General features: G+C 40.2%; 2 protein-coding genes across 2 annotated transcripts; one reads left to right on the forward strand and one right to left on the reverse strand.

The window, feature by feature from the left end:
- Positions 1 to 15,950: 15,950 nt before the first annotated feature.
- LOC112196469 (disease resistance protein RPV1-like) lies at positions 15,951 to 18,461 on the reverse strand. Its single transcript, XM_024336820.2, has 3 exons — positions 17,930 to 18,461; positions 16,537 to 17,635; positions 15,951 to 16,397 (listed from the first exon to the last, which is right to left on the reverse strand). The coding sequence occupies exons 1-3, from the start codon at positions 18,427 to 18,429 to the stop codon at positions 16,032 to 16,034; spliced, it is 1,965 nt and encodes a 654-aa protein (XP_024192588.2). The 5' UTR covers positions 18,430 to 18,461; the 3' UTR covers positions 15,951 to 16,031.
- A 2,801-nt stretch (positions 18,462 to 21,262) lies between these two features.
- On the forward strand, positions 21,263 to 22,138 carry LOC121052578. The gene is made up of 2 exons (XM_040517913.1): positions 21,263 to 21,569; positions 21,844 to 22,138. Exons 1-2 carry the CDS (start codon positions 21,279 to 21,281, stop codon positions 21,943 to 21,945), a joined length of 393 nt encoding a protein of 130 aa, XP_040373847.1. The 5' UTR covers positions 21,263 to 21,278; the 3' UTR covers positions 21,946 to 22,138.
- The last annotated feature ends 933 nt before the right edge of the window (positions 22,139 to 23,071 follow it).

Genomic DNA, 23,071 nt, shown 5'->3' on the forward strand with positions numbered 1-23,071 from the left:
GCATCCTGAGAGTATTCCTCTCACTGCATTTAGAACACCACAAGGCCATTATGAATGGTTAGTAATGCCTTTTGGTCTAAATCAAGCTCCCTCAATCTTCCAAAGAAAGATGGACAACATCTTCAAGCATGTAGCGGAGTTCTGTGTCGTCTACATAGATGACATCCTGGTCTTCTCCAAAAACAAAGAAGAACACATGAAACACCTCCATGAGGTAGTAAAGCTGATAGTCCAGCATGGAATTATCCTAGGAGAAAAGAAAATCTTCTTTATTCTCAATGAAGTTGATTTCCTAGGAATAAACATCAAGAATGGGGTCATAAAACTCCAACCTCATATCCTTGAGAAGATCTGGAAGTTCCCAGATAGAATTCCTGATGCTAAGAGTTTAGAGAGATTCCTTGGTGTCATAAATTATGGGAGAGACTTCATCCCTAAAATCTCGGGGTTAACAGCGATGTTATCTCCTAAGACAAGTTCCAAAAGAAAATGGAACTTCACAGAAGATGATGAAAAAATCGTGAAGCAGATAAAAAATCTCTGCAAGAACCTCCCTCCTCTGCAACAACCAGAAGAGAATGATGAAATTATCCTCCAGACAGATGCGAGCGATAATTATTGGTCCGGTGTGGTTCTGGCAAAGACGCCTGGAACTAACATTGAAAAGATCTGTAAATTTTGTAGTGGCAAGTTCAGCCCTGCAGAACTAAATTATCCCACAGGGGAAAAGGAATTTTTGGCTGTCAAGAAAACGATTTTAAATTCTCCAGCTTTTCTTGGAAAACCCTTTACTGTCCGCACCGATTGTGCCAGAGTAAAGAATTTCAAAAATTTCAAACTTGATAAAGCTGCTGATAGAGGAAGATTAGCAAATTGGCAATTATTTCTTAACCAATATGATTATAATGTTGAATTAATTGCAGGAAACAAGAATTATCTTCCAAACGCATTGACCAGGGAAATGGCAATGTTCAGCCAGAGAGAAGACGACGAAGGTCGTAATCCCAGAAGCAGAAGGACTGGGAAAGAACATGAGCTTCAAGAAGATCCTATGGAAACCAAAGAAAAGGTTCTTAAAAGGTTTATGCTAAGTCCTAAAGGACTAGCCTCAACTGATCAATCCCAGGGTAAAGGATTGGCTAGCCCGTCTCAAACGGCAGACGGTAAAGGCTCATCAAGACCGTTGACGGCTGCTGCTTTGCCAAAAAGCAGACCAACTCCAACTAGAGTCATAAATGTTTTTAATTATGAATTAAGAACTTTTGACACTCCTGTGTTCAGAACTGGCAGGAGACTAGCTTATCACCAGAAGGCAATCCTGGATAATCTCTTATTTGCTTTTCAAGAAAGAAGCAGTGGTCTAATGTTCCCGGCACTCTTTGCACTAGCTGAAGAACTATATGAGAATGCCAGACCACAATTTGAAGAAAGTCATATACAGCAGAGTGCTGTAAGAAAAGAAAAAATTCTCTTCCTTGAAAGTCCAGAAAGTGCTAGGGTTCCTGTCATGGCACTTAATGAATCAGACTGGCATGAATTCCATAGTCTGATAGGAAGACATAATCCAGAAGACCTAGTTCCTCCAACTCTCTTTATTGTTTCAGGTCCTTATGTTGGAAGATACCTGGTTAATGTTCAGAGTGAACATCCTCAAGAACACAAGCTCTGGCTTGTTGAAAATGGTTTTGTCCATAATCTGTGGACTAAAACAAATGATGATCTAAAAGGTTTGCCGCCTGTCATTGTCAATACAGTCAAAAATGTAAGAAAAAATGACTGTATGCTTCGATTGAAGTTCAGATCCACTCCTCCGGAATGGATCCAGAAGGCAAACGGTGAAGTTGAATATATTCCTCCTTATCATTATGTAAGAATTATTCAAAGAAAATATCTTCAACCAGCCTGTGTAGGGTACAATGGCCAACCAAACTCAAGCATCCCTTGGATGAAGGCCATGACTCTAGAATATATCAAAAAGATCATCTCTGAGGATACCTACAATACCTTCCTAGCAGCAGGAGAGAAAATTATCATCACTGCTTACGATCATCCTGGCGTAGTCAGCAGTGACTTATTCCTATCTCTTACCAGAAAGGAGATAGATTCGACACTGGCATGCTTACGATGGGTGGAAAAGCTTGAAACTGACAACCACTACAAGATGTATGTTGATACAGATGTCGAAGACAATGCAACAACAGTAAGGATGGCCTAGGCAGATAACGACTCGTTTGTCCTTGGTCACAATTCAGAAACCGACGAGAACATGTGAAGCAGCAGGTGTAGAAAACACCGAAAATCTTTTTGGATTTTTCCCAAAAGTGACTTTTGCTTTTCAAAAAGCAGGTGAAAAACATTTCACCTAAAGGAATCTGCTTTTTCCCCGGCCGACCTCCACCAGCAGGAGCACTAAGGAAAGCAGGAAATCACGGAGTCGTTCTGTACATTTTGTTGTTTTGAATTGTAATTTGAGTTCCGCTCCCTATATAAGGAGCTTTAGCTTCCCTTAGAAGGCATTCGAAGTAAGAAACATCAGTCTGGTATTCGAAAATTGAGCAGAATCAGATTCTCTCAAAAATAAGAAAGCCATAGTAGCAGCAATAGCAGGTTTTCTATAAGTCTGTCTCTTGATGCAAGTGTGCATCTGATTCCAAGTAAGTATTTGTAATCAAGTTATGAGTAGCTAAGCAGCTTCTAGCTGTTTGCCCAAGAGTGAGGCTCTGGGTTCTGTATCTGTATTTATGTTTGAATAAATAAATTCAGTTTGTGCCCAGTACCCTGTCACAAAAATATTTTGCTTTTTTTGCATTTATGTTTTGGTAACAGTAGCAGTTAGTAAGCAGTAGCAGTCTTTCTGTTTTGCTATAAAGACTAACCCTTATCATACTAAGGCAGCAGTGATTCCGCCCTGGTAGTAGCCGCTTAGACAGGAAGTCGTTAGGTGAAGTTGTGGCATGTTGAAGGCTAGTCCTTAGGCTGATACTGTGTTTAGTCTGGAAAAGTAAAATATAAGCTGATACTGTGTAAAGAACAAAAAGAGGTAAAAGGAGAATAGTGTGTGTCCTTAATTGTATAAGGGAAAAGGTTGTGGACTTTGTTGTCAAAAAATCTATTGTCTGGTAGTGCTTTGTAGTTAACCCTTAATTAAACATAGACATGTTATGTGTGCACATGAGTTTAAAATTTGGACCCAGCGTGGTTGATTAACTGACCTCCCCAGCTAGTTCGTTTGTGGCCCTGCTTTGTTTAATCAAGTTGGACCACAATTATATACATATATGTGCATAATTCATGCACTTCTGCCACATGCATGCATGATTAAGTCAAAGAAGTTCTGACATAATTCATGGGTGTCTGACATATGTTTATTCATTTGATCATTGGCTCAACAGTAAAGGTGTATGTGTCCATAGTAGATGGAGTCGTCGCATGCGGCCAAATATAAACATATATATATATATATATATATATCTGTGTGTGTGTGTGTGTGTGGTGTAGGTCTGGACAGACGGCAAGTGTGTGTGTGCTCACAACCTATGATAGAGAGCAGAGGTGCATGGTGTGCAGCTATGCATATCAATAAAGATAGGATAACGAATAGAGTGAAGGAAGACTCAGCTTTTTTACTTCTGACCACCACAGATCGCTGAAGCGCGAAGCCATGATCGAAGGGAGGTGCCTAGATGACTGCCAATTGATTAATTGAAGGAGAACATAGCTTGATGGCCAAATCAATTTCTCAGGTATCAGAGTGAGCTCCAGAAGGCGAGTTATACAAGTTTAAGTGGGCGGAGATGATGAGTAGATATTGATGAGGGGATGAAGGTGAAGACCCAGTCGAGTTCAGTTAACCGTGGTGAACCTGTCAATTTCAATTGAAAGTGATGAGCCTCGTGGCGAAGTCGATTGGTGGGAGCTCCTGGTGGAGCTTTGTTTAGAGGAGGTACCAAGCTTGGCGGAGTTTTGTCAGCGGGGCAGAGCCTTGGCCAAATCAGCGGATCAACGGTACTTGGCCTGCGGAGCTCTGGGACATCAGCGGTGACCTTGATGCTCCGTAAAGATTTCGTTAGCGGTGGTACCTAGCTTGAAGTTGATTGAATGGTTGTTTAGTTAATACTTGATCAGAGTTTCACGGGTAATGACTGAGCTTCATTCTTCTTGACGCTGATTGAAGAAGAAGATGGAAGTTATCATGGGTGTCCAAATCAATTTTGGACTGGGTGTCCGTCGATTGTGTCTGCCACTAGTGGCAGCTAGCGGTGCCGCTGGAGCTTCTCACTGATGTTGGTGCTACAGCCTGGTCAGCAAAGTCAACGCTGCACTAGATTGCCGGCGGTTGTGCCTAGGGAGAGTGGCTAGCGGTAGCAGAGGTTTGCTCAGCGGGGCTCGCTTGGCCAGTGGGGCTGCCACCTGGCGGTAGAGATTAGCAGTGATAGCTCAGCGGTAGTGAGGCTGGCGGAGCGGAGTATTTGGCCAGCGGTGGTTTTTGCCTGCGGTTAAGCAGAGCTGCTGCGATGCTTGACGGACTACGTCGAGATTGTTGACGGTGGAGGTGTTTGTTGGAGAATGGTGCTCCTAGCGGAAGAAGCCCTAGCCAGCAATGTCGACCAGAGGTGAAGACCAGCGGTAATTTTTGTCAGCGGTGCAACTCGACGGTGAAGTTCGGCGGTGAACTTCCGGCGGTGCAGCTTGGCAGTGAAGTTCAGTGGTGAACTTGCAGCGGTGAAGCTTAGTTGAGCATGGCCTACGGTGCTTTATCTTTGGCCGGCGGAGGTGTGCCGCTGATGATCAATGAAGAATGGCCATGGGTGCCCAGAGAAGTCTTCTGGGTGTCCAGAGTGACTCATCACCAATTTTTTTTTTTTTTTGAGTAGGTCAGCGTTGACCATTTTGAGCTGGCGTTGACCCTTTTAAGCTGGAGTTGACCAGCCCAGTGGGTGTTGATCAAGCTTTAATTTGATGCTTTACCGCTGGCCTGGGCTGAGGTTGCCGCTTAAGAATTGAGTGGGCACAAGTTGCCGCTGAGAAGGTTGAGGAGTTGCCGCTGACCAAACTTGATTGCCGTTGACAAAACTTGAGCTAAGAGTGGGTGTAGCGTTGACTTTTCTTGAAGGTGAAATAGTGATTTGGAATAGGGATGGAAAAAATCCCCAGTGGGGCGGAGCTCCATTGGATACCCGCCCCTAATGGGGGGAGAATTCGGGGACAAATGGGGAATGGAGATGGGGATCCCCAATCCCCGCTATCTAAGATTGGGGATGGGGCGGGGATGGTGTTTGAACCCAAAATAACATTTTTTCCTGATAAGGGAGACTCGAAGAAAACCGGGCCAATTTCCGTGGCCCGACCTATTTATTTCCGATAGGTTCGAAATATATTGTTTAGAGGCTAAATAAAGCCTACTTGGAGACCAAGTAATATTAAGGCAAATCGTGATCTTATCGGTTTACTATTAATAATCAAGATATTTGATAATTAATAGTGGTTTACTTGGTTGCGAAGACGGGTCATATGGGAAGATCTTTACATTAAAGATGGCCTCATGGTTGTATTTGACTGGGATTCATGGTTGTCCTGTTTACGTGCATATCATGGCCTTAATCAATTAAGGAAGGTGGATCATGATTCTCATTAATTGCATGAAAGAGGCAGAACATATTAAGACATAGCATAGTGGGCCATCAGCTATTTGCTGCCAATATATATATATCTATATGCAAGGAATTATGGTACTGAACAATCATGCTTGCTCGCGAATATCAAGGAAGGTATATATATATATATATATATATATATATATATATATATCTTATTATATATATATAATTGTCTTATGGTGGAGCAAGAAAGGAAAGGCATAACCATGCTTGATGGCAATCAACAGAAGATATATATACAAGTTAATTACTATGCAAGCAAGCAATCATTGCTTTGCCATGCAATTAATGGGTAGTGGACACGAAGCATATGGAAGGATGATTACAAGTAACAAGGTATATATATACACACACATATATATATATATATATATATATATAATTGCATTGCACGTGCATGACAGAAGATCAATTAAGGAAATATCATCCTTAATTGCATGGAGCGACGAGTGCTCGCAGAGGCATATATTTTACGTACATATCCAAACAGCTCGCGACCAAGAAGAAGATCGCATCCAAGATATTGGTTCAAGAGGCAATTAATCTTTGCCTACATTCTAGCGACGACAGAGGAGGATAATTATTAATTATTGCCTACAATTAGTTATCAAAACTATTAAGAGTTTTGATTTGATTCAAGGCCAATAACTGTGGCCTAAAATATAGTATTTCATTCCTATTAGGAAGAAGAATCTGCAGCAGCCTATATATAGAGGCTAAAGACGATACAGAAAAAGACCGCTCTCAAATCAATCAATCCCAGCGATTACAAAGTCTCCCCGGAGTAAACCTTCAACCTCGTTGAAACCCGGTGACCGCCCGTCAGTCCCAGTCTCCTCGCGAACCGACTATCAGCCTCACCAGATCAACCCGGCGACCGTGCTTCCAGTCCCAGTCTCCTCGTGAGCCGACTGCTCGTACTACTGCCACCGATACAACCAGCGAAGCATGGGTAACGCCCTCGCAACCCAGCGAAGTTAAAGATACGCTTTAGCAAACCCGTGCTTTCTCAGAACTTCCCAGTGATTGCTCTACTCAACCTACAACGTTGAGTATCGATACGGTGAACGCAAAGAGATCACAACCAAAGTCCTTATCCGTAAGGCAAAAGTCCTTTCCCGAAAGGCAAGAAAGAACCTTGTGACGAGGTTGGTGCTCTCCTCGTCCACAGCGCTTGAAGAAGAACTTAGGTTAAGGGACTACCCCAACGACTGCACCCCGCGGTGCTGGCACGCCTGCGCAATCACACGCTCAAAAGAGACTGTTTGCACACCAACTGGTTTTGGAGCCAAACATTTTGGCACTCCCAGTGGGACCAAGCTAGAGTCTTTTGTGTTCACCATCATTGGGATGCCAGGGGAAAATCTTTACCGAATGAGATTCCTAAAGTGAAAAGATGGCCAATGTTGCCACCAATGACGACACTACGACAAGAGAGGCTTTCGTTGAGAAGCCTATTCCAGAGGGAGCGACCGTCGAGGAAAAACTCGCGATCATCATGGAGAATGTCATAAACCATCGCAAGAAGATGGACGCTGATTTTGCTAGGGAAACCGCGAAGGCGAATCGACTCACACGCGAACTGGACGAGAATGCTCAGAAAGCTAAAGAGCAAAGGGAGCAGCGCGATCGAGAAGCTGAACAACGCAATCGAGAGCTTACCCAGCGGAGGAAACAGGAAGATCAAGAGTGGGAAAGACAATATCAGCATATCCTGGATTGTATAGCGACCTCGCGCAAGGAAGATTCCATCTTGGCTACTCAGGTCAGTTCGCATCAAAGCGAATTGGAACCTGCATGCAAAGAGGTGGTTTTTGAGACTGAATTGCCTATAGGTGGCAATCAACCTAAGGGTCTCACTGGTGAATCACAGCCTTACATAGAGGCTGTGCATGGAGAAGATGATCCACGAGATTGTTCTTCTGACGATATAATTGTCTCTAAACAAATAGTTGATTTCTCCACTGATCAAGCCAAATACGTGGCTATTGATCAGATGCATGGGGGGCATGATATTGTCCAGGTTCACCCCCCTAATAACCAGAAGCAGCTGTATGATCAATTTAATTATAGTTATGCTACTGGACATCATCATGACCAAGGTAATCAAAGCCACAATCAACTTAATTATGAATTAAGTTGTTATATGGTTGCTGGACGTCTTCATCATGCAGAAGGTCAAGAGTGTGGTCCACTTAATTACCAATTAAGGCATGGGCCACTTGATTATCAATTATGTTTTGGTCTTGAGAAGCCAATCTGTGGCTTTATTAATCAATTCAATTTGAAGATCTTCATATATGTTTCAAGGCCAGTCAGTGGCTTTGAAATTTGTAAAGAAGGATTTGGTGACCCCAAGTCCAGTCTTGACACAGAGCCAGTCTTGACGGAGGCGGCCGCGACGGCAGGGTTCGCTGATATACATCGCCTGGGCTTCGCCAGACATTCTCCAACAATATTCACTCGGAAGTGAAGGCGATCTAAGGGCGGCTAAATGGATGTATGCCGATCCCAGTGGCAGACGTCGATGTAGCTAAGTCAGGTTGCAGAAGATTCCATATCCACTGCCGCTGCGAAGAATCAAGCGCAATCCCCAGGAAATAGTTATAATTTCAGTGATTGTATTCTGCTTGCTGATATATTTGTCTTCTGTGGGCTGTTTCTGTTGGACTTTCGTCGAAAATCTGAAAACAGAGATATGCAGATAAGGCGTTCGATGGAATGCCTGAGAGAACGGTGCTGTAAAGATGACACCAACAGTGGCACAAAAAAAACCGACAAAGTAGCGTAGGTATCTGGAAATTCAGCGAAGTGATTACAGTACAAAGCTAGTCTAGGTGCTGGTAAGTGGCACAAGTCATACATGCCAATCGCAGTGGCATCGAAGGCCCATCAGATTGATGCGAGAAAACTTTGGAACGGTGGAAGATACTTCCTGATAAGCCTTTGCAGCAAGTTCGAATTGATTATAGGCCAAGGTGGACACACAGGAAGAGCTCGCGAATTGAAAATCCCAAGAAAACTTCTTAGTTTCTCTTCACAATAATCTTCTGCCTTGTACTACGTTTCGCGCTCATGACTGAAGCATTGTCAAAGAGTAGCTTATCGGAGCCAGCAAGTAGCTTTAGTGGAGCTGTGGAAATCTTGGTATCCAAGAGACATGTGCAATATGTGTGTGAGGAGGACCGAGCTTGGGATTAAGATCACGTGACTTCCGGGACTCCAAGAAGAGTCTTCTGAGACTCTATTGTTATCAGAGGCTTAACTTTTGCCTAGCTCACACCGGATGAACACCAAAGCCTGCACTCGATAGGATCATGTCAAACATCAAAACTGGGCACCATATAGACAGGGATTTTCAATTTTTGTTTGTGGCAGTACTCTCAACGCCAAAATTAATGAAAGTCGTGAGATAAAGACTTGGGTATCACTTGGACCAATGCTTGTGGTTCCTTGATGTTGTTACTGAGTTAAAACTTTGGAGAAATCTAAATGCCAATTACAGTGGCATTGGAGGGGGAACTTTGGAAAGACGGTGGACGTCTCCGGTTGTCGATTCCAGTTGCGGACATTTTGTGGATGGAATACAACACAAGGATGTGAATGCCATAGAGAAATATGAACTTGCGAAGTGAGGCTATCAATAAATTTTCAGAGTTTCCCTTCACAGCTTCAAGATATTGGCATTCCCCCATTGAGAGCAAGGATCCATCCACCAGCTCTTCCAGCCGGAGCACTTTGCACCTTGGGCAGCTCGATTTCGCCCGCGCTTGAGGATCTTTTCGTCAACCATGTCCAGCACAGGGTCATCCTTCTGGAATTGTCGGCCAAAAGCAGCTCCACTTTGAACCATTTGATCATAAACTGATATATTGAGGAAGTGGGGTTCCATTCTCGGGGGAGTGTTTCAAATCATGTATCTTAAATCACGGTTCATGAGGTGGTGAAGAGGTGTTTTTGGCTTTATGTGCTTAGTATGTGGCTCACCTAGTGGCTAGGTGTCGGCTGGCCAAGCTAGTGGCAAAGCTCCAATCCAGATCATCATGCTCTTTGTATAAAATATGGTAGGGGGAGCATAGAGAAGTACAAGGGGCAACAGAGCTGACGAGGCTAGAGTTTGAAGAAAGAGGTTTTCCCCTAGATTTGATGAGGCTGCTATGAAATGAACTATTTGCCAGGGGGAGTAATTGGAATTAAGCTCTGGAAGTGGTTACCATTTTTCCGAGTACCTTTGGCTGGACATTTACCCAGCTATAAGTTCACTTTGGAAGGAGGGGACTTTGTTGAAGTTTTGAGGTTTTGATAACTTTTGCTCTTGGCATAATTATAAAGAACAACATTCAGTTTGTGGAGGTGGGACCATTATCATCAAATTGTTGTTCAAATTTCAACGGAATCTCCTGTAAAGCATAATTGTTCTTTAATTGAAGGATGGCATCATCTTCCCTACAGACGTAGGGCCGGTAATAGTGGCTTGATGGCTTTAATTAATTAAGAATAATTAGAATCCATGCCATATTAGTTGTTGCGGTGCATGTGCTATGGTGGCCAGGTGGTGGGCTCGCATGGACACATGCATGCAATGGATGTTATGATTCATGCATGACCATTGGGCAGAGCATTTGGGAATATTCGCTTGACTTGGAAAAGCACGCACTTCGCGAGGAAAGGCATTGGTCCGCTGTGGGATACACTCGGCGAAGCTTCTAAGGGTCGCGAAGGCTATTCATTTGCAATCAAATGCTGCCTCTTTTAAGCATGGGGGGCACGTACGGGGGAGGTATTTCAAAATTTTTGTGGCATGAGTTTAATGACAAACTTTACAATTAAGACTTGTTTAAAGTGTCTTAATGTCAACAAGGCCAATATCTGTGGCCTTTTTGTTTTTGGAAGCATCTCTGTTATCTTAACATAGGAGATCAAGTACGTGTTCATAGCATCTGCGATCAACGTGTCAGGTACTCACGTTCATCAGTTAATCAGTGTACCGCTTTGATTATTAGCTATCTCATTGCACGCCAAGGTAACTTGGTGATATTCAAGCTTCATGGCCGATTTTAGGGGCCTATATGTGGAATTAGTAAGTGATTTCCAATTAGCAACTTTCAATTAAGCCAATGCAAGTGGCTTTAGAGCGACGCTATTACAAGCCTAGTGCTGACTCAAGACCTCTTCAGTCAAAACGGGGAACTTTGACTTCGAGGTCTGGGGGGCAATGTTTGAACCAAAAATAACATTTTTTCCCGATAAGGGAGACTTGAAGAAAACAGGGCCAATTTCCGTGGCCCGACCTATTTATTTCCGATAGGTTCGAAATATATTGTTTAGAGGCTAAATAAAGCCTACTTGGAGACCAAGTAATATTAAGGCAAATCGTGATCTTATCGGTTTACTATTAATAATCAAGATATTTGATAATTAATAGTGGTTTATTTGGTTGCGAAGACGGGTCATATGGGAAGATCTTTACATTAAAGATGGCCTCATGGTTGTATTTGACTGGGATTCATGGTTGTCCTGTTTACGTGCATATCATGGCCTTAATCAATTAAGGAAGGTGGATCATGATTCTCATTAATTGCATGAAAGAGGCAGAAGATATTAAGGCATAGCATAGTGGGCCATCAGCTATTTGCTGCCAAAATATATATATATATATATATATATATATATATGCAAGGAATTATGGTACTGAACAATCATGCCTGCTCGCGAATATCAAGGAAGGTATATATATATATATATATATATATATATATATATCTTATTATATATATATATATATAATTGTCTTATGGTGGAGCAAGAAAGGAAAGGCATAACCATGCTTGATGGCAATCAACAGAAGATATATATACAAGTTAATTACTATGCAAGCAAGCAATCATTGCTTTGCCATGCAATTAATGGGTAATGGACACGAAGCATATGGAAGGATGATTACAAGTAACAAGGTATATATATATATATATATATATATATAATTGCATTGCACGTGCATGACAGAAGATCAATTAAGGAAATATCATCCTTAATTGCATGGAGCGACGAGTGCTCGCAGAGGCATATATTTTACGTACATATCCAAACAGCTCGCGACCAAGAAGAAGATCGCATCCAAGATATTGGTTCAAGAGGCAATTAATCTTTGCCTACATTCTAGCGGCGACAGAGGAGGATAATTATTAATTATTGCCTACAATTAGTTATCAAAACTATTAAGAGTTTTGATTTGATTCAAGGCCAATAACTGTGGCATAAAATATAGTATTTCATTCCTATTAGGAAGAAGAATCTGCAGCAGCCTATATATAGAGGCTAAAGACGATACAGAAAAAGACCGCTCTCAAATCAATCAATCCCAGCGATTACAAAGTCTCCCTGGAGTAAACCTTCAACCTCGTTGAAACCCGGTGACCGCCCGTCAGTCCCAGTCTCCTCGCGAGCCGACTGCTAGTACTACTGCCACCGATACAACCAGCGAAGCAATGGTAACGCCCTCGCAACCCAGCGAAGCTAAAGATACGCTTTAGCAAACCCGTGCTTTCTCAGAACTTCCCAGTGATTGCTCTGCTCAACCTACAACGTTGAGTATCGATACGGTGAACGCAAAGAGATCACAACCAAAGTCCTTATCCGTAAGGCAAAAGTCCTTTCCCGAAAGGCAAGAAAGAACCTTGTGACGAGGTTGGTGCTCTCCTCGTCCACAGCGCTTGAAGAAGAAGTCAGGTCAAGGGACTACCCCAACGACTGCACCCCGCGGTGCTGGCACGCCTGCGCAATCACACGCTCAAAAGAGACTGTTTGCACACCAACTGGTTTTGGAGCCAAACAGATGGTATTGTGATCCCCATCCCCAAACCCACCCCTATAATATATATATATATATATATATATATATTTAAATTATATATAGTTTAATTTATTTTTATAATATAAATCATAAATATATACATTTACTACTTTACTTTAATGATGTTTTGACTTTTGCACTCACTAAATTATAATTTATGAATTTAATCATGTTTTAAATTTATTTGTTGTAGATTTTGATTTTAAAAAAGGCAATATGAGAAAAAATTATTTTATTTATTAAATTCTTATTGGGGATTTGGGGCGGGTTTGGAGGCTTAGTCCCCAGTGGGGATGGGGACGGGGAATCCCCAATATATTTTTATTGGGGATTGGGGCGGGGATGGGGGTAGAGAATGACCCCGGGGATGGGGATGGTATTGTGATCCCCATCCCCAACCCGCCCCATTGTCATCCCTAATTTGGAAGGACGATTCAGGAAGATCCGACCGTTGGATCTTCGTGATAATTTTGGAGGATGTTCCTAAGGGCGATCTTCATTTAATTATGATCCGACCGTTGGATCTTCATTTAATTACGATCCGACCGTTGGATCATCATTAAATTAGAATCCGAACGTTGGATTGTCGTATATGTGCGGTTTATGAATGATTTGCTAAGTTAAGATCGTATCTGACTAGGTGATTGACGGTTTGAGTAGGTGGACGATTGTGAATCGTATTTTGAGCTGTTAAGAAGACGCAGCGGGATTAGAGGTGAGTAAATCGCACATGGTTCATTTACGAACCGAAGTTCCAAAGATTTATGTTTAATTGTGGAAATTGTTTAAGAAATAAATAATTGTTTTGAAAAATATGAACTCGATCGACTACGGTTCATAGGGCTACGACTCACAGGTAAGAAAATGAATTTAAGTTTTAAAATGAATTTATTGTTTTATTGCATGAGAACTATAGTTGGTATTAATAGGCATTCTTGTGTGAATGTCTATGTACATATATTATTTACATGAAAAATATATATGTATTGATGGATTTTGTTGAGGAAACCATATAGTAAGGTGTTGAGTTTTATTGTTTGAGAAACAATAAATTGTTTGATCTGTGGAGATGTATTGATCTGTGGAGATCAATAGGTCACAGGGTGACCATGGCATACTATCAGTGAACCACGCTCTTGTACCGGGTTGGTGGTTACCAATAGCATTAAATCATGAACCACGCTCTCGCGTCGGGTAGATGGAAACGATCAGTTAGAGCTCTAGTCTGTCTGCCAAATGTTGAGTGATCTTATGAGGGTAACATGGAGTTACTTGAGACTCATAAATATATATATATATATATATATATATATATATATATATATATATATATGAGAGTGAGAAAGGGAGTTGTTTTGTGGTGGTCGTTGTGGGATGTGATATTACTACAATTTCTATGCTTGAGTTGAAATTGTTAATTAAAATTTGTGCAATTCTTAAGTTTTACTCATACGGGCTGTCAAAAGCTTACGGGGTTTTGTGTTGTTGCAATCCTGGTACACTATTCAAACGGTGTAGCGGATAATCCTGCAGGTCAGGAGAACCAGGGTGGTGATCGGCCTGCTTAGGGCAGTGGCATTCGAGTCACAACATTATTGTGAGTTTCGTTATGTTCATTTCAAACTTCACAATTTGGAATTTGTGAGAGTGTGCTGTTATAAGAAAATTGAGGAGTTGAGTTATGTAATATTGAGTGGTGTGAGGTGTGTTACTCTGAAAGAAAATTTTAGATTGGTATTTGTATTTGTGATTATTTATGTTTCGGATTTAAATTGGTTATTCAAAATTCGGGGCGTGACAATTTAAGCACCAAATCAGTAACAAAGGTACATTAACTCACAAACATTACTTCCTATACTAAAAGAAAATGAAAACAAGCGAAAAGAGTGCTGAACTAATTTTAGGTAGACATTAGAACCCAGAAGGTCTGGACAACAGACATTAGAACCCAGAAGGTCTGGACAACCTAGTTGAACAAAGGCTGCCTTTAGTTGGCAAATTTTTCTTTCCAAGTATTAATTTTAAAGATAAACAGAACAAAGACCAATTGTGCACTCACATTGGAAGTAAACTTGTGAAACAAAATCCATATGCTCGCTAATGGGATGGTGACAATTGACTAGAGAAGAGGACCAGGATTCACTATGCCACCCAAGCTGCAAAGGGACCAAAAAATTCTTCAAGTGTTTTTGAGTGAACAGAGATTGCAAAAGGATTCTTACCTATCAGGTGGACTCCCCAGCTTCCATCGAAAGTATTTTCAAAACGAACATGAAACATATCAGGTGGTGGCATCCCAGGCTTATTTAACCTCCTTATTACTGTAACGAATGGAATATAATGCACCAGCACTTTATCCCCATAATTCATGAATTTCTCATCAAACTTTATTCCATTGATGTAAACAAAATGAGTGACCCGAGAAAAACACGATTGAACACAGAGAGCCAACCCTCCGTTGTCCCAATTGGAGTTTTGAGGAATTTCAATGCAAAATTCATGCGCATCATTTACTTTACTATACACATCTTGACGGAAGGTTAACCAGTTTGGAATCGGTGCAGTTGCGGGAAATTCTACCTGGAATTCTTCAGATTTCGCACAAGAGAAAAAAAAAGTCAACAGAGCCGTCAATTTCTCTGCGTCTCCCATCAATTCTTTGGTTCTCGCAAACGGTGATGATGTCATCTTCTTGTCAACTTCAACCCCTGATACTACTCCACGAGCCAGATTGTCGCAGAGTATGTTGCAGTCAGTCAAGTGCAATCGACGGAATATTTTTGAATCTTTACCCTCCAAAATTTTTGACAGCTTTGAAATTCTTTCCAATGAACAACAGTAGGTCACATCCAAGGAATCTATTTCTTGTGGAAATTCTGAAATTTCTGCAAGCCGCTCGCAGTATCTCATATCAACTTGTAATCTCGTGAGGCTAGTTGAAAAGACCGGTAGAGGAAGTGATTCTGACTTTGTTGGAAATGTAACAAGGTTAGAGCAGAACCGTAGATCAAGCTTCTCCAGATGTTGGAATGCACAGAAAATGCTCGATGGTACATTTGTAAGATTATTACACCAATAAAGAGACAAGGACTTAAGGCCAGTGAGATTTCCAACTGAGCAAGGTAACTCTTTGATGGCATGATTGTACTTTAGATCCAGGCGATTCAAAGACTTCATGTCTCCCTCAATTTCAGGGAAGAACTTAAGCGGGCAACAAGAAAGATCCAGAGTTTCCAAAGATTTCAAGTTGATCCCCTTTAGAAACATCTGCATCTTTTTACAACCCTTGAGTTTCAAAATGACGAGCTTATCCAGACGGCCAACCGAAGGATGAACTTCAACTAAATCATAACAATGAGAGAGCTCCAAATACACTAAGCTTGTTAATCCAGACAAGTTGGGAATTCTTGTTAAACCACGACAGAACAACAATTTGATAGATTTCAAATATCGCATATTCTGTTTGGGAGAAAGAGAATAAAACAAATAAAAAAACAAATTATAAAGGTTGAAATGATAAATTAAAATATGTGTAAACTGTGATCGAATTCTTTCAAATACAGAAATACCTTCAATCCCTCATTCATTAGTTGAGTCGTGCAGGGCCCACCCATGTGCAGTTTACTGAGTTTCCTCATATTAAAATTTGTTGGCAACGATAGTAACGAACAATCCTCCCACTCGAGAACCCTTAACTGGTTGGGTAGATAATCCACGCCCTCTCCACAAAGCATCTCACGATTAACTATAAAAATTTGAAGATTTTTCAAGTTTCTGAAGCTTCCGCGGTTCAACCGTATCCGAGTATCGTTGTTTTTTCTCAACACGTCAAAACTTCTCAACATGTCAAAACTTCTCAACACGATGGCTTTAATTTTATCTGTCCCCTATTAAAACAACAATTGCGTCAAATTAATCAATTTCTTCTCATAATAAATATTTGCATTAAATTCTAAAATTCTTCGTGATTTTATAAGCAAAGATGTATTAAATATCATAAAGCCAAATAATTTAAATATCACTTACTGTGTTTTCTTCAAGAATGTCGCGAACATCCTCATAAAGCCACAATCTACTATGTTGTCCTGTCTCATCAGGGGACTCTTGCCGAACAATTTCTTTTCCCATGTCTTCTATAAGGTCATGCATCCAAATCTCATCGTCTTTCTCAATTTTTATTAAGGCCCTTTCTATGAGAACTTTGAGAGCATACATTGGATTGAGGTCACAGCTTTGTAGGACTTCTATCACATAACTTTGTTTGTAACCTTTAAAGAAACATGCAATATGAAGAAAAATTTCTTTCATCGGATGCTCCAATGCCTCGTAACTTCTTTGGAGAGTTCGTTGAATCTCTTGGTTAGGATATTTGCAATAATACTCTAATACATCTTTCCACTCATCCTTATTTTTATTACATAGATCTGACCCCAAAATTTCCAAAACTAACGGAATCCCTTTAGCGTAATGTATTACATTAGTTGCAAGTTCAAAGAAATCAACCATACATTTATTTCCTTTGAAGGCATTGAAATTCAAGAGCTCTAAAGCTTCTTGATCATTTAATTCCTTAACCTCATATATTGATTTGACTGTATGAGCCCTTAAGAACTTTATATCTCTTGTTGTTATAATAATTCTACTTCTTGGACCAAACCAATCACACCCTCCAGCAAGTTTTTTTAATTGATCCAAGTGGTCCACATCATCAAGAACTAAGAGAACCTTTTTCTGGCTTAGTTTTTGCTTCAGCACAATGCTCCCTTCATCAACATTGATCACATTAGGTAGATTCCTCTCTATCTTAGAAAGAAAATTGTTTTGTAGCTTGACAAGACCTCCATGTGAAAATGATTCTTCTCTAACATTTGCCAGGAAACAGCTATATTCAAACTTATGGCTAATTGAATTATAAATAGCTTTTGCAAGTGTTGTCTTTCCTATTCCACCAATTCCCCATATTCCTATCATGTGAGGGCCTTCTTCCTCAACATTTAAGAGCTTGAGTATGTCTTCTACACGAGATTCTATTCCAACAGGATATGTTGCCACATCTAAAGGGGTGCATTTCATTATTTTGGTTGATATCTCTTTAACAATTTCATCAATGACATTCGCTTCTTGCCTGCAAATATAAAAGCTTATGAAAAATTTAGTTTAAACTTTCCTACATGTCTAGTTGTTTAGGAGACGGATCAATGACGGTTTGAACTTTCCTACATGTCTTGATTTTTAGGAGACGGATCAATGACAGACTAAATCATATTCAAGATTATACTATTATTGTAGTCCATTAGTTGGTGAAACTATTGATGCATGGGTAAGATTAAACAATACGTAATCTGTTAACTATCTGTTAACGATGGAATGTTAAAATCTGCATTATAAAGTTGAGATGCTTGAGATTGAACATACGTACCCTCCCTCCAAGATGTGCCACCCAAACAAAGTTGCTGCTTGTGTAAGAGCTGCCTTCCAACTCTCCACCTTCTCCGAGTTATTGTATTTTCTGAGGTGAGCAATTGCCTCACTAACCTGGCCCGTTTGGTATCGTATCTCCGACGGATGTACCTTGTAGAAAATTGGGAAAATGATTTGTTGCTTGGATTCTTTACATTGAAAGATCTTGACAAGTTCATCCAAGCACCACTTTGAAGATGCATAGTTCACAGAAAATACAACAATGGAAATCCTTGATCCTTCAATTACTTCGAGAAGCTCTTTTCTTATATCTTGTCCTCTTGTAAGCTCATTATCCATGAAGGTCTTAATTCCCTTGTTAACCAAATTGCTGTACAAATGGCCTGTGAAATTGTTGCGGGTATCCGCACCTCTGAAGCTCAGAAAGACATCGTGTGTGAACAAATGGGTGGAAGAAGAAGAGGAAGAGGCTCCGAATTGAGGTACGCTCAGATCCATGGTGTTTGATTGCAGGAGGATGAGTGAGGAGGCTGAATTGAAAGAATTTAGGATGGTATTGGTTATGTCAAGGACTATATATATCTCTTGTAAGTCACGGAGTGGTCATTAGAAATAGCACCTTCAGCAAGAGTGGGAGATAGACACCAGTGGAAACTTCAGTGTGAATACATATGAGCGTTCACATTAGTTAGTCAAGAAGATGGACTATTAGGTTGGCAACAAACTTTTTTGCCCGTTCTCATGGACTGTTAGGTCCCTTTCTTAACCTAAAGAGCCTACCGATTACCAAAGGCCACCTCTGCCGTACTTTTTTTTTTATAGTTGATCGTTGATTTATCTCAACACTTCTGTTTTTTGTTTTCCGTCAAGTGAAGTTGCATAGTTTCAGTAATTAGCTGGCTTAATTGGTTTGTTAGATTCTGTGGTAGTGTTGGCTTAATTACATTGTTCAGATTGGTTTTCTTAAGTCAATAATTCGACAATATCCCACTGAGATGTTCTATGGGGTCTTAAACTTACCGTATGTTCTATGGGGTCTTAAACCCAAATCTATAAGGAGGAAAACAGAAGTAGAAAGATATCCAACAATTGTGGGTATGGAATGCGTATAATCTAGATGAGAAAAAAATAAAAATAAAAAGAGGAAAAAATATCCTAGTCAGAAACGCCTAGGTTATAATCGATCAAACAATAGTAAGTACGATTTTGGTAATTGTTCATCCACTAATTTTTAGGGCCAATTACATATAAAGGCATTTTTAAAAAAAAAATTTAGTCATAGGGCCACAAACTATTTTTTTTCCCTTATAAGGCCAATAAATAAAAAATTGTGTTAAATTTTAGATATAAAAACCAACATATTTACGTAAATGCTATTAGAGTAAAAAGTCAACAACTATTCTCTCTCTTCTCTCCTGTGAGGTCTCTAGCCGACCTCCGGAAATGTCTGCGCCCAACTCCAGCTTTCACAAAAGCTACTGTCACTAACAGAAAAAAAGTTACTATCACTAGCAACAAAAATTGCTCTGGTGAGATTTCCGGTGACCTCCAACAATGTCTTCAATGACCACAAAATCTACTGTCACTAGCAACAAAAGCTACTCTAGTGAGATTTCAGGTGACCTCCGACAAAACAAAAAGCTACTATCTCCAGCAACAAAAGTTATTATCTTCACCAACAAAAACTACTGTCACTAACACCAAAACCTATTCTCACCACCAACAAACGCTATTGTCACCAACATCAGAAAACTATTCTAACCAACACCAAAAGCTACAACTCTCACCAATAATAAATGTTACTGTCACTAGCAATAAAAGCTACTCTTGTGAGATTTCCAGTGACCTCCGGCAAAATCACAAAAAACTACTATCACCAGCAATAAAAGTTACTGTCACCAACAAAAGCTATGCTTCCCAAAACCAAAGGCTACTCTCACCAGCAATAAACGCTACTGTCACCAACACCAGAAAGCTACTGTCACAATCAACAAAAGTTACTGTCATAAACACCAACAAGCTACTCTCACCACCAACAAAAGTTACTCTCACCACACTACTACAAAAATTGAATCAAACAGTCTGATATGGAGGCTAACCGTCGTATATCGAGGCGACGTCTGATGAAGGTCAATTGTAGGGAACTGTCGTGTGAAGGGCTAGGTAGCATGCCAGTAGCCTGTCGATAACATTAGCTGTTGTGTGACTATTCTTCAGACAACGGGCGACTTTAGAAACTGTTGTGTGATTGCGATTCAGATGTCGTTTTATTTTATGGCCGTTGTGTGAATTTTATTCACACAACTATTTTTTCATAGCATCCTTTATCTGTTTTGAGTTCATACAACTGTTTTTATTTTGAGATTGTTGTGAATATTGTGTACATACGACAATTTTTTTTGTCGTTATTGTTATCCTAATAGAATGATTCAATGCATTATATTTGATTCAATGCAGTTGTATTGTGACAACAAGGCAGCTATTGACATATCACAGAATTCAGTACAGCATGATCGTACTATGCATGTGAAGGTATATCATCACTTTATAAAGGAGAAGTTATATGCCAAAATTATTAGTTTTCCTTTCGTCCCAATTGAAGAGCAACTTGCAGATATACTTACCAAAGGAGTTTCCAGGAAGACGTTTTATGACTCATTAAGCAAGTTGGGTATGGTTGATGTGTATGCACCAACTTGAGGGGGAGTGTTAGCATGAGTCATGACATAATATTAGGAATGGAAGATATTGTAATTATATTGATTGTATTGTAGTTAGTACTTACATGTTTTGTATGTGGTAGAGAATAGAGACATAAGTCGATTGTATTCCTGTAATTCTCTTTATATACCTCCATCGTGAGATGAATGTAATATCAGAAAATTCATTATCTACATCTCGTCTTATTTGACTCATATAGATTGCCCTGACGGAATAATTGTTTTATTTGTTTTTTTAGCGAAAGTACGTAAGCTCTATTCATGCAAGTGTAATTACAAAGGTGTTTTTAAGACCTCATTTTATTTTCACACGGGGTCCTGAAATCTCAGAGCCGGCCATGGTTGTCGCTTCACTTTTTAAGCTCTAAAGACTTTTCTTCGCGGTTGGAACATATGGAGGATAGATCATTATTAATTGCAGACAGGATCGAGTACGAATTACCGGGTAACTGTAGAAGCCAAAATTAAAGAAGAGTACTGCAAGGATAGGGAGATAGAATAATGGCGAACCACAGCCACTAGAACGACTTTATATGTAGCTAGCACATGGTCTAGACTCTAGAGTAGCGTTTGTACGAGTCAGTACTATTTATCATCTCTAGCTAGTGATCGATCTGGTTGTGAAAAATGGCTTGTTTTACTACGACTTTTTCGTATCTGAGCGTGGCATGTGATGGCCTTGGATGCAATGCCTTGATTCAGGGACGTTATTTTACTTGCCTGGAATGCTCCATTCCCGGCGGACCTAACAGTTTGGTTCTCTGCACCTCCTGCTATCCGAATCAAAAGATTCAAAACTACTCCCACCTCCACACCACTTTTGTGGAAAAGCACGTCTCTGCGTTTCCAGCTGCAAATTACCTACCAACATCGTATACAGCTGCGAGCCAACCGGCGACACTGAATTTCAGTAATGAGGTGATAAATAACTACGCAGCTTAATTCAGCTCTCTAGTTTAGGATTATAGAGTTTAGAGCTAGTAGCAACATCATTAATTTTATGCCGAGCTCGGCTCGGTTAAGTCTTATATATTATTCTACTGGCATGGCTATATATATAAGGTTGGTTCTATGGTGATTGGTGAACATAATAGTACAAGTACATGCTAATTGTATCGATCACTAATACAATTATTATAAAATTAAGTTCTCTTATTCATTGTTTGATGGATAATGTATTCTTACGCTGCAGGCAGCAATGAAGGGAATAGAAGCAGTCAATACGGGTTGTAGTTATTGCACATTGCCACATTTTATAGATAATGTTAATGATGTCTGTTGCAGCATTATGTGATAGGTAGATCCTTATGTACATGTAGTTTCCTCTCATGTTTAATTTAAACACGCATGAGAATAATATTTATAGATATATGCTTGGATTATTAATATATGGGGGTCGAGAGAATAAGGATCCTGGTATCTTTCATTCTTGTTGTGTTTGTTGATCTGATGTTTAATTATTATGATCGATCCTGTTGATTTGGTAATGTTGCTAGCTTACTTAAACTATTATGTAATGTATTAGGAAGTGTTGTAATGAAAGAGATCTGAAATGTGAAGGTCCTCTTTGTGAATGTTTAATATATTGAGATCTTTCGAATTTAAATTTTCTTGTCGATCTTATAATGAAATGCCATACCACATACTATAACGCATATTAATTAATAAATCTATCCAAAATACCAAATTTTGAATAACCAAGCGTAAAATAACCAAGAAGAGTTAATATAGAACCCTAAGCGCTGCTATACCTCAACGCACTCCAAACCCTAGAATCGTGATGGCTGTTTTTCCGACCAATTCTCCCAAGAGATTATGGCCTCCATCGATGCTGTTACTGCCTCCTTAATACGCTGCTTCTCTTGCCCTTGCCAGCAATGAGATCATTGATATCTTGAAAATGGATGGAGGAGCCCTGCATAGGGCCTCACAATCTTACCTGCTTGCGCGTCTACTTGTGCGACAACCTGCTGATCTGAACGAAGATAGTCGTTTTTTCTGGCGAGTCTGGGTTCTGGAGAGAGAGTTTCGCATCCAACAAAGAAGGAAGACCATTTTGTGATCTCCTTCGATCTGGAGCAAGGTTATCAGAGGAGGACCATGGCGTTTCAACTAGGCACCTGTTGTGTTGCAGAAGTACGATGGGGTTTCGCCAATCCACATGGTCACTGTTTTTTATGACTTCTCCGAGGTGGTCAGACTACCCACTAGCGGGTACCAAGATATAACTCCAGGACTCTGTCAAAGGAAATACACAACGTTAAAGGTATAAACTGTACCGCATGGTTTATGTCTCTCCGATGTTGAAGTAAGGCTATGTAAGTAATTTGATAGGGTAACAGTAAAAGGGAAGAAGTTATTACCCCTAGACAGGTGGTTGAGCTTGGTATATATATCTCGAGCAAGGGGTAGGAGCTTCC

The sequence above is a fragment of the Rosa chinensis genome, chromosome 4 (genome assembly GCF_002994745.2).
Source record: "Rosa chinensis cultivar Old Blush chromosome 4, RchiOBHm-V2, whole genome shotgun sequence".
Lineage (NCBI taxonomy): Eukaryota > Viridiplantae > Streptophyta > Magnoliopsida > Rosales > Rosaceae > Rosa > Rosa chinensis.

Excerpts from the sequence above, each read along its gene's own strand:
- LOC112196469 (XM_024336820.2), bottom strand. The coding sequence starts at position 18,429 with ATGGATCTGAGCGTACCTCAATTCGGAGCCTCTTCCTCTTCTTCTTCC. Across the intron at positions 17,636-17,929 it reads TGGCACATCTTGGAGGGAGG|GCAAGAAGCGAATGTCATTG; the intron begins GTACGTATGTTC and ends TTATATTTGCAG. Across the intron at positions 16,398-16,536 it reads ACATTCTTGAAGAAAACACA|GGGACAGATAAAATTAAAGC; the intron begins GTAAGTGATATT and ends TTGTTTTAATAG.
- LOC121052578 (XM_040517913.1), top strand. The coding sequence starts at position 21,279 with ATGGCTTGTTTTACTACGACTTTTTCGTATCTGAGCGTGGCATGTGAT. Across the intron at positions 21,570-21,843 it reads CACTGAATTTCAGTAATGAG|GCAGCAATGAAGGGAATAGA; the intron begins GTGATAAATAAC and ends CTTACGCTGCAG.